The following is a 12,148-nucleotide window of genomic DNA, read 5'->3' as shown; positions in this document are numbered from 1 at the left end:
TCCTACTTTGTGAAATTTTATTTAAATTTTATTTTTAATTAAATGTGTTGATGGCTTTATATGGTCTCACAGGTCACTAACAAATTGTTCATTTTTTTCCAGCCTTTTTCTCCCAAAGCTTCAGCTTGGATAATTTCTATTGCTATGTTTTCAAGTCCACTAATCTTTTGTTCTGCAATGACTGCAATGTTAAGTCCATCCAGTCAATTTTTCATTTCTGATAGTATGTTTTTCAGAACTAGAAGGTCTGTTTATTTCTTTTTTAAATTGTCTTTCTTATGTACATTTTTACTTTAATTCCTTGAAAATATTTGTAAAAATACGTTAAAATTCCTTGTTGGTTAATTCCATCATCTCTGTTATTTCTGTCTGATTATATTGACTACTCTTCTCCTGGTTATGCGTCATATTTTCCTGATTCTTCACATGTCTAGTAAGTTTTGATTGAATGCTGACATTGTGAGCATTATGTTATTAAATATTTAGATTTCATAGTCTTCTTTAAGAAAGTGTTGGCCAGGCATGGTGGCTCATGCCTGTAATCCCAGCATTTTGGGAGGCTGAGGCGGGCGGATCATGGGGTCAAGAGATGGAGACCATCTGGCCAACATGGTAAAACCTCGTCTCTACTAAAAGTACAAAAATTAGCTGGGCGTGGTGGCGGGCACCTGTAGTCCCAGCTACTCAGGAGGCGAGGCAGGAGAACTGCTTGAACCTGGGAGGCGGAGGTTGCAGTGAGCCGAGATTGCACCACTGCACTCCAGCCTGGTGACAGAGTGAGACTCCATCTCAAAAAAAAGAAAGAAAAAAAAAGGAAAAAAGAAAAAAGTGTTAAGTTTTTTTGTTTAATAGGTAGCTTGGGTTACTAGTGGATCTTTTTAAGGCTTATTCAGGCAACATAACTACGTAGAAAGCCTAGGTTATAAGGCTTACATCATTTCTTTCCCCTTTTCAAGATCACATCCTGCACTGCCTCTGACCCATGTCTACAAGCAGTTGTTTTATTTATTTTATTCATAATTATAGTTGTTTATGGTAGGAAGGCACATCACGATAGCTGCCAGGAATCTTCTGTTTTGCTTTCTTAGCCTTGCCACTGTTGATTAATTGTTGGATGAATCAGGCCAATGTTATGAATTTAATCTTATATTGGTTTATTAAAAATCTCATAAATGTGCATAATTATTAATGAAAAATAAAGTACATGGATGAACATGTAGGAAAATCAGCCAATATCTGTATTCAGTTGTGGAAAAAATAAAGTATATGCCCTACTAGGGATAGATTACAAACATCATTTCTAGCAAATTCTGCCATATTTCCATTAAGAAACTAATATCTACATGTATTATAATTTTCTGGTTGCTTTTTATAATACAATCTCTAACAATAATACATTACATTGTACTTTCAAAGGTAAGGAAAAAACTAAAAAATTATTTCTATAGTTTCTATGATGAATTTGTGCTGATTCATCCACACTCTCTTTCATGGCCTACTCTCAGCTAGTAAGATATTTCTTTAGTGGAGAACACTGCAAAAGTGGAGCAAAATTAGTGCAAGGAATTAAAATATTAACAACATTTTTATAGTTTCATACTTGCAAATTGCTTAGATGTTGATCTTCGAGGAGTTTCTGAGTTTCCTCCAGTTTAAGCTGGAACACATTTTTGCTAGTAGCCAAGGTTGCCCTCATGTTTTCATTCATTTCTTTCTCACAACTGATTTTGGATAAGAGTTGTTTCTGATGCTTGTGATCATTTTTTGATAATGCGGAAGGCAAGGCAGAATCTATAGCTCTGTGAACCAGACATAAAAAGTGCTTAGTACATTTAAATAAAGTTAACTTCTTTCTATATGTATATACATGACACATTAGGTGTAATACGTGTGTGTTTGTCCAGATAACCACATATAAGGATATTGGAGAAATATATAGACATGTTAGAATGAGAATTTAAGGCAATCAATAGTAGAATAAAAATAGTTGCGAGACTAAAGTACCAGTAAAGAACTCCACCTTCATATAGGAATGCCCCGTAATTCATGGCTTTGATTATTATAACCTATCCCTCTATAATCTGGGATAAGGGTAGAAGTAATTCCTGTGTAGAGTCAGTCCTCAGGTCTTTAAGAGCATTCCTATATGGATAATAATATACTGCATTACCCTTCTTTCTGAGTTGATGTCATGGCTACTAGGTTAGGAAAAAACTGTAACCCTAATAGTGTTGGCTGAAGATTCAAGCAGATAGAAAATATAAAAATTGCTTGTCAGGGTCAGCAGGAATTTCCTCCCTATTTAACTAGCATTGGGAACTTGGATCGTCCTCAATGGAGGCCAAGTACTCACTTATTTTCAGTTATTTCAGGAATATAAACAGGAACATAAGCATGGTTTTTATGCCACAGAAGCGTACCCTTAATATAGAGTCTACCTTTACTATGCTAAAGGGCCATCCAAACATTTTCAGTGCATGACATCATTTTCTATTAGAATTTTGTATCTTCTGCAAATCTATAGCATGTTAGATTTCAGCACATATACAAAGTGAAAGCAAAGAACTAAAGAAGATTTTTGGGGGAGGATAGGATGGGGTTGAGACTACCATATAGCTGAATGCTGCTGCACTGGGGCTGGCAGTGTGAATCCCAAGAGCATTTATTCCTAATTCAATTAAATTATTCCCACTTTAATGAGAATAAAAATGTTTTGGAAGGTGACAATGGCCACATGTGATATATACCTATTCCCTATCTCCAATATCCATATATATATCTTTATTTGGACAGACTGGAGTAGTCAAGGTCAATGATTACTAGATTAACTATCCCTTTGTGATCACACATTTAATCAGGGAGAGCAAGAAGGTATTTAATACAAGTTCCTGAACATTGAGAGTATGTTTCTGTCTCTTCCTTTTACACTTTCCTACTCTTAGATAATCCTTCCCCTTCAGTCGCCCTTCCCAAACAAAATATTGCTATATCTACAAAATATCTAATAAACTCAATTTATTTACCTTTAAAGTTGTCGTGTCTCAACTTTCTTCTCTATTCCTTTCTTCTCTACTCCACTTTCTTCTCTTCTCTTCTCTACTTTCTTCCCCCAATGAGGAGGATTGAAGGGGTGGATAGGAATAAAAGGAGATGGGGAGGTAGAAACAGAAGGAGAGTGAAGAATAGGGGGAAAGGAAGAGGAAATCATAAAGGAAGAAGAAACAGGAGAAACTGGAGAGGGAAAAGCTAAATAAGTTGGAGGCAAACCTGGAGAGGAAGATGAATGCAAAGGAGAGGAAAAAAGAGGGATAGATGAAGGAGGTAAGGATGGAGAAGTAGAACAGGAAGTCGAAGAAGAGGAAAGAATAGATGAGGAGGAAGAAAACAGTATACAGGCTGAAGAAAAGGATGTGGAATTAGAAGGAGATGAAGGCAAAGAAGAAGATGGAGAATGACAGGGAGATGCAAGGGAGAGAACTGAGGCTGGCGGATGATCTGCAAAGGCCTCGGGCTGATTTGACAATGCTGTGGCTTGTGGAACAGATTGCTGGACTGACTGAAAAGGATCCAAGCTAGCAGGATGTGCAGGCAACGGAGTGACATAAGAAAGAGTGGGGACTGGTGGATAAGGGGGGTGACTGGATAAACAGGAAGGCTTCAAAACAGGGAGAGGTTCCAAAGGGGTTGGGGAAACAACCAGTGGAGCTGGAAGGGAACGATGAACAAGGGTAGGCATTAGAGTGGCTGCGGTAGAATGCTGTGCTGGAAGGAAATGTTTGGGTCTGAAAGTTTTGTAAAATAACTTGTGCTGTGACTCAGGGTCAGGAATGATTGGAGAACTCTGGGGTGCGTGGGGTAGATGGCCAGGTGGGCAAGAAGGAATTGGTGCTGGTAGACGAGGGAAACTGCTAGAAATGCTGGAAGTAGCTGGGGTTGGAGGACGAGGATGATATTTAATTGGGTAAGGCAGTAATGGGACTGGTGCAAAGGTCTTTGGAAGAGTAGAGGGTACAGATGGATGGATAGGCAGTATATGGGGCTGGCGGGCAGGAGAAACAGTTGGGTAGCTAGGAAGAATTTGGAAGTGGTGGGACCGCAATGGGACCCGCGGAGGAGACAGTTGATCAGGTAAGTAGGGGTCAGGTGTGGAGACAGCTGGACAGGCAGGAATGGATCTGCACAGGTGGAAAAGCATTTGGACAGGCAGGTAGAGAGACAGCCTTATTAAGATTATTTTTTTTTGGTTTATTGGGCTGCCTCTAGGCTTTTGAGTCATGTTATTTTCTTGTCCATAGGGTCCATGCATGATCATCCTTTGATCAACCAGTGTCCTCTCACATGTACTGAAAAACGTACATAGCTTACTCAGGTTCGCCATTTCTTATTTCTTGCTCTTAGAGTATTTTCACTTCTCAGAAGCCTTTTACTCATACAGATACAGGAATATGGGCTGGACAATCTGGTTTAAAGCATGAGTTCAAAGGGCAAATAGAGGTCAATAGATAACTGCTCAGCTCTGGCCAGATTTCTCAGTGTAGCATGTAGTTCAGGATCAACTGCCACACCACAGATACATGGATATTGGAGATAGATATCTAGCAGTATCATTTTATTAAAGTTTAACCATTTAATATGGGAGACAATATATCCCCTTTTACCTTACACCTTCCAGAATGGTCAAGCATATTAGCTTTATGATAAGGATTTGATGGTGACAGAAGACTAATTACTTCTTATATTTTTAACTTTACTCCCTTATTAATATTCTTATATCTCACTATTTGCTGAAGCAGCTTCTATGTTCATAAGAACATATTCTCTGATTTATCTTAGGGCTTAAGCACTAAATGCCCTGCACTTTATCATATATTTTTTTTCTCTTTTACATGATCAGATTGCCAACATCTTATTTTTATCTACCACTAACATTTTCCACATTAGAATAATCTTACTGATATACCTCTGCTTCTTTGTAAGCCCCTTATTTCTTGGCATTACTTTATTTCTTAACACATTTAGGTTTACGTTCCACTGAAAATGTATTTTTAATGTGATAGTAGTTTATCAATGATTTCAGCTTAATTATATTTTCAATAAATAAAAATATGTCCATTAACCTAACACCTGATTCTTAATATTCCAATATCTCATATTTATATAGAATTTCAAATTTTACAAAGCACTTTCATATACATTACTTAAGACTATTGGTTATCTGTGGAGAGAAGTCTAACTTTTTAATAAGTAAATCATAGTGTTCTCACTATACATTGTATACACTTGTTGTTTTCCAAATACATAGAATGTATGTGATATATATATATATATATATAAACATACACACACAGATAGATATAGATATCATGAAGTCAAAGTCAAAATAGTATGTTAAAATAACATGAAAACTAACTAGGTATTCTAATGCACAATGAAGATCATTTCTCATAAAACAAAGATGATGTGTGTTATTTAATGATCCTAGCATAGACTTGCTGTAATCATAGATACATGTTTGCTGCAGGGAAAGCAAAGTTGTTCTGACAGTTTAACTCTTCTAAGACTTCAAGCAACTGCACACTGTTGAACAAGAAAAACGCCTATGCTTTTCTTCATTCTACAAGAGTTTTTAAAATTGAAAATATCTGGCTGGGCGCGGTGGCTCATGCCTGTATTCCCAGCACTTTGGGAGGCTGAGGCGGGTGGATGACGAGGTCAAGAAATCGAGACCCTCCTGGCCAAAATGGTGAAACCCAGTCTCTACTAAAAATACAAAAATTAGCTGGGTGTGGTGGTACGTTCCTGTAATCCCAGCTACTTGGGAGGCTGAGGCAGGAGAATTGCTTGAACCCGGGAGGTGGAGGTTGCAGTGAGCCGAGATTGCACCACTGCACTCCAGCCTGGAGACAGAGTGAGACTGTCTCAAAACAAACAAACAAACAAACAAACAAAAAAGGAAAATAATTCAATTAACATAAAGTATAACAACTGATAGAAAAAAAAACCTGAAAGTGAAGAAGCCCTGTATAGAAAATGTACATTGCTTCTACATTAACTGGTTTAGAATTTTTAAAATTAGTCTAAATAAATCCCGGGACTCCCTCTAATTGTTTGTCATCTCTTTTCAGACAAGCTTTCCTATAGAGTACTCTAAAATTATATTGCCACATATAATGTGGTAGTAAATTATATTACTACCACAACTTCCACTTGTCTCTTAACCTAACTGTTATCTGGCTTCCACCTCTATCACTTCAATGTACTACTTTGCTTGTGGCTAACTAATTACCTAGTAATTGCAAAAATAGGTATTTCTTGACCACTATCTTTCTTGATTTTAATTCCCTTGGTTTCCGCATCATCACATTTCCCATTTATTTTCTTACTTCTCTGGTTGTTCCTTCTCAGGCTCTTTCTTGAGCTCCTCTTTCTTTGCCTGTCCTTTATATGCTAAAATTTTTGAGTTATGTGACTTTCTTTTTTTCTTATCTATATCCATACTTTCTTTGTAATCTTACTTATACTGTCTATGTGACCTTATCTATATTAGTGTGTGAGTAAAGGGTTAACAAAATCTTCTCCTTCTCTATGGACCAATTCAACTTTGAGTTAACTTTCTAAGTCTATTTCTCTGGATAATTAGTAGGATTTAAGCTGTGTTACAAGGCACATTGATTATGGTGAAAATGGCCCTTCATTGGTAAACCACATCTGGACTAAGAGGACTGCAAAGAAACCACAGGTATCTGCTAGAAAGCTATAGTTTTGAGTTTCCTCGAGTATGATAATTCTTATTACTGGACATATCTCTTCCATGGGAGAAATTCATATGGAGCCATTACAAAAACATTTGTTCCTGTTTAGAACATGGGGCGTCTTATCCAGAATAGGTAGATGCCTACCCATTGTGATAATGTAAGCATTATAAGGCTTAAAGCTGAGCTGTCACTTGTAGAGGGTAGAAACATAGCAAAAACTAGCCCCTCAACTGCCTTGTGGCCTTCTATAAGGATTCCTCCTATTGAAGAATGTTACCTAGTTGGCATGCAGTGTTTTCTGGTCTCTAATTGAAGCCAAACATAGCCTGGTACAGTTAAGGGAGTTTGATTGTTTAGCTGAATCTAAGACTACCACTGGCAGATACTGCCATGACTTTAACTTTATTCATTCATTGATGACTGTCATGTCTACATTCATGGCCCAGATTTCTTACTGTAAGAAATTGGCTCTTGAATATCTCATAAGTGTCTCAAACTCAAACATGTCATTCTCCTTCCAATTACTTCCTCCCCTAAACCTATTTATTCTTCCCTCATATTCATCATTTTTGTTTTTTACTAAGGTAAGAACACTTAACATGAGATCTACCCTCTTAACCTCATAGTCCTCATTTTGATAAATGGTTTTACCACTTTTTCACTGACCAAATCTTATCTCTGGAGTCATCTTTGATTCTTCCCAATCACTCCAGGTCTTAAACAGTTACCAAAGCATATTGATTGTACCTTCTAAATAGCTTTCAAGAAGTCATTGTTTTCATCAACTAAAGTGCCATTTTACCTGATTTTACTGCTTTCAGTGTTCTCCTTTTCTTTTCCATTCTGGCAATATTTCCAACCTATAAATATTGTGTTTGCTTCGAATCTTTCAGTAATTGTTTTTAAAACAAACTCCTTACCGAGGCTCTTCATGATCTAACTCACGGCTTCCTTTCCAACCTATCTGCCCACAACTCTCTTCTCACTGTACACATTAGCCAAATTGTGCTACTTGTAGCTCCCTTAACACAACATGCCTTTTATGATTCTATGCTTTCTCACATGCTAATATTCCTTCTGGTTGAAGTTTCCTCCCAGTGTTTGTCTCAGATAAATACCCTCCTCATCTGTCTAACTTCGGGCCACTTTTATACACTTTGAGAAGTGTTCACTCATGTCAGTGATATTTTTCCATTCAAGGTATTTATTGAATACCTCCAACATGAGTACTGAATTAAGCACTATAGGGAATACCTGCATATGTAAGACTGAGACACTGTCCTTTAGAATATTACAATCTGGTTGTGGGGACAAAAGTACACATGAAAATTAAGCAACAATATATACAATCATAACTTTCAAATCTATTTCTAGAGCCTTGGCCTCTCACCTCATCTTTGGTTAAATTATTTTTACACATTTCTACATGGATATTTATCCCCTCAATTCAGAAGGCTCAAAGGGAATTTTAAAAAGTTAATCACATTCCCTTAATCAGCAAGACTCAAAATATCAGTCGCTTTTTATTTTTTTGCTTTTTTTCATTTCCTTTGTCCTATACCAAACTCATCTATTCTTTTAATAAAATATCTTTTCTTTCTGCTTCTATTCTGTCTATTCTCCAATTCTTCTTGCTCTTCTTTCTCCTCCTCTTCCTCATCTTCTTGTTCTTTTCTTTTTCCTTCTCCTTCTACTTTTTCTTTTGAGACAGGATTTCACTCTTGTTACCTAGGCTGGAGTGCAGTGGTGTGATCATAGCTCACTGTGGCTCCAACTCCTGGGCTCAAGTGATCCTTCTACCTCATCTCCTCGAGTAGCTAGAGCTACAGGTGTGTGCCAGCATGCCCAGCTAATTTTTACATTTTTTTGGTGTGTGTAGAGATGGGGTCTTGCTCTGTTGTCCAGGTTGGTCTTGAACTCCTGGCCTTAATTGATTCTCCTTCCTCAGCCTCCCAAAGCACTGAAATTACAGGTGTGGGCCACTATGCCCAGCCTATACTTCAATTCTTATACTTGTAGTTGATCAACATCCTTAAACTCTTATTTCTTTATGCTACTTCTCTGCACTGTGAAAGCACATTATCTTCATTCTTTCTTCTCTCTCATCCTCTCACTACTAAAAACCTTTTATTATCAGAGCCATCCTTTCTTCACTATACAAAATAGTACTGTTCTGGTTTAGGCAGTAAGGATCTATCCCTTGGGTTATTCCAATAATTTCCTCTCTGGTCTCCTTGCCTCCAATTTCTCTCTATCCTCTCTATTCTCCAACATTTGCACCATTTATCTTTCTAAAATAAGAAAGAGGATGCTATCACTCCCTGCTGAAAAACCTCCATTGGCTCCGCACTGGTTACAGGATAAAGTTCACACTCACTTGCTAGACATACAAACATTTTACATTTGATCACAATCTACATTTCTAGATCATCCCCTGTCCCATCAGCAACACATCCTGTAGTCCCGACACTCTGAATAAGTTCTATTTCCTCAGGGTTCTATGCCTTTCACAACACTGTAGCACTGCACATGCCTAAAACCCAACACATGCTTCTCTGATAAATCTTAACTCATTCTTTAAGACTACCTTCTACCTTCAATGCTGTACTTCTTTATTACTTTGCTAGTATTTCTGTAACAACCCCCATTATACAGTATTACATGTGTATTATGTTGTAAAGACCAACAAACAGTATTATAATGTAATTGCAAACCCTTGCTAGGCAGAGGACCATATCTCATTCACATGTGTAACCCATGCTAATCAATGTCTAACACAGAATAAGGACTTACATTTTTATCCTACTCTACCTTTCTAGACTGCGATTCTGTTGCTCATCACTTTAATATTCATATTTAAACATCATAAGATCTTTTTTAAGGGAAAAGCCATATATTGGCCATACATCTCTTCTGGCTATTGTCCTATCACTCTCTAACTTTCACAGTCAAACTAAACTTGTTATCCTTTTTGCTCTCCATTTCTCTTCAACTCATTGCAATTTATTTTCTGCCCCCACCACTCCACTAAAATTGGTCTGACAAAAGTTGCCAGTAACTTTTTTTGTTGTGAAATACAGTGGACCCATTGTTTCTGTGTTGGATATTCTCTCTTTGCCCTTCCAGATTCATTTACCACATTTCTCTACTTGACTCTGCTCCAAGAGACTGAATGATCCCTTGCTCTTTGATTTATGGCTGAGTTTGGCCAGTGGAAGGTACCAGAAGGAGAAAGGAGGGTGACAGAAGAAAGAGTTTTTGATAATTATTCCTCTGACTTCCTCCCCGCTGGGCTTGCTTTAGCAGTGGCTTACATTCCTCTCCCTAGGACCACAGGACCTGTCCAGCCTCCTTCTTCTACAGTATAGCTCTTTTCAGTTCAGGTCTGTGTTGGTAATACTGACTTTGTGTCAGTTCTGGGGGTGCTTTACCATCCTTTGTTGGTTTTATAGTCCCTTACTTAACCTCTCAGTCACCTCTTTTAAGTGTGCCTCCTGTTCCCTGCCAGGATCCTGACTGACAGACATTATGTGTCTGATTCTTTAGAAGTCATTTGATCTCTGTAAACTATTTTTTTCCCATGAAAATTTATCCTTCCCTAGTTTTCATGATACTGACCTCTCCTAGTCCTATATGAGCCATTCTAGCCATTCTGTTTGCAAGCTTCTCTTCTTTTTCCACTTCCTTAAATGTTGCTGTTCTTCACTGCTCATCACACACATACTCTCCATAGTTGACCATATCCATTACCTTGGCTTCAAATGCCTTTAGCCTAAGTCTTTCTCTTGAGCTCTAGGCTATATAATTTCTACATTTATTGAAATATCCCCAGCTTTCAATCCATTATCCACAATTGTTCACAATGGATTGGAATAATATGTTTAAAAAGAAAATTTCATCTTATCACTAATTTGCCTAAAATTATTCATTGACTCCTCTTAAACTCTCAAGATAAAGTTTATATTTCTTGGCATACAGATGCACTTATCTCTCCAATCTTGTATCTGGCAAAGCCATCTGTATTTTGCATTCTATGATGTACACATACTCTTACTCCTACAGTATATCATGCCTTTGATTGCCCTTGGCTTTTGCACATGCTCATCTCTCTGTCTAAAATGCCATCCACTCACTTGTTCCAAATAACTACTATTTTCTTCAAAGCTTTGCTGAAGAATTCTCTGTCCCATGAGGTCTTTCCTGAACTCCAATTAGGATCAAGAGGATACATTTACTTGTTCTTAGTCCTAATCAAGGGAACTGTTGCCCACAGATATTCTAAAAATGGAATAACATTATGCACAGGTAAAATATTAACATAATTTATTGTCTGAATTGTGGATATATTTATATAAATGAATTTTATATATTATTGTAATTACTCATTTGGCACTATTCTATATTTCTGAAGCACTATTTCACTTATCTTTCAGATTATACACTAGGGATTATATTTTACAATAGTATATACTTCTCCATATCCCCTTATAATGCCTGATCTACTTCTATACATGTAGTAGCATTAACAAATGTTTGGAATAAATAAATGGAAGATACAGGATGTCCGAGGGTACCCAGTGGTTGATTGGTCCATCCTATTACTTCTAGATGATTCACTTATGCCATCCTGCAGAAGAACCAGGAGACTCTGTAGCCTTTTCAAGACATCCAGGAGAGATTTTCAGTGAGGAAAAACCCATTTCTACCATAAAATTACTCTTTTTACCTAAATTTATTACAATTCAACATAATTTTCTCTTCTCAGTAAAGATATAAACATTTTAATCAAAATATCAATATCAATATTTAAAAAGTGTTTTGATGGTATGTTCCACAAAAATTATTTAACATACATAGTATTTTTTAATACCAAGGACTTTAAGACAACAAATTGGAATTCTGACCTATTCTTGGAACAATTTTCATTCTATTCTACCTCAATTTAATCTGTAAAAATAAAAGAATAAACTCTAAAACACAGGTGAGGAGTAGCTGATGAAAAAGCTGACAAGCACAGTAACTAGATGGTTATACAATTATTGTAATAATTGTATACAATGATCATAAATTACTTACCTCCAGTTTATTGTTGGTCTACGGGAAAAGGGAAGGTTTACTTCTGATTTTAAGTTGGATTCCTGAATTTGTTTGAGGGCCTCTTCTAATGGAGGAACTGGTTTTCGGGAAACTAAAGAGATAATAAAAGACCGAACAGTACAGAATCACTTTATCTTCAGTGGTCACTTTACATATAATTTAATTGGTTAATGATAAAATATTACTTTAAAACTTTTGTAAAAATAAAATATTTTCAGTATAGTGTAAATACTTTAAATTTTGACATTCAATTCCCAAAAGAGAATGTGTTACCTCAAAGTTTTCATCACCAATTT

General features: G+C 36.7%; 1 protein-coding gene across 6 annotated transcripts in view; it reads right to left on the bottom strand.

Annotated features, from left to right (window-relative positions):
• The window catches only part of CEP126 (centrosomal protein 126), an 83,551-nt gene that overhangs the window by 38,159 nt on the left and 33,244 nt on the right, over window positions 1–12,148 (bottom strand). For 5 of the 6 annotated variants that reach the window (XR_010147655.1, XM_016921854.4, XM_016921855.4 and 2 more), the window contains exons 4-5: window positions 11,832–11,943; window positions 1,601–1,799 (exon numbers count right to left, since the gene is read on the bottom strand). Coding sequence is in view for 5 of the 6 variants with exons in the window: in XM_016921854.4 (XP_016777343.3) it covers window positions 1,601–1,799; window positions 11,832–11,943 (311 nt within the window). In the remaining variant the exon portion in view is untranslated. Of the gene's footprint in view, window positions 1–1,600; window positions 1,800–3,023; window positions 3,706–11,831; window positions 11,944–12,148 lie in introns of those variants that run through there. The other variant, XM_063784452.1, reaches the window with a different exon arrangement.

The sequence above is a fragment of the Pan troglodytes genome, chromosome 9 (assembly GCF_028858775.2).
Source record: "Pan troglodytes isolate AG18354 chromosome 9, NHGRI_mPanTro3-v2.0_pri, whole genome shotgun sequence".
Classification (NCBI taxonomy): Eukaryota; Metazoa; Chordata; class Mammalia; order Primates; family Hominidae; genus Pan; species Pan troglodytes.
Note: the sequence above shows the minus strand (reverse complement) of the source record. Positions and strands in the feature narration are given on the sequence as shown.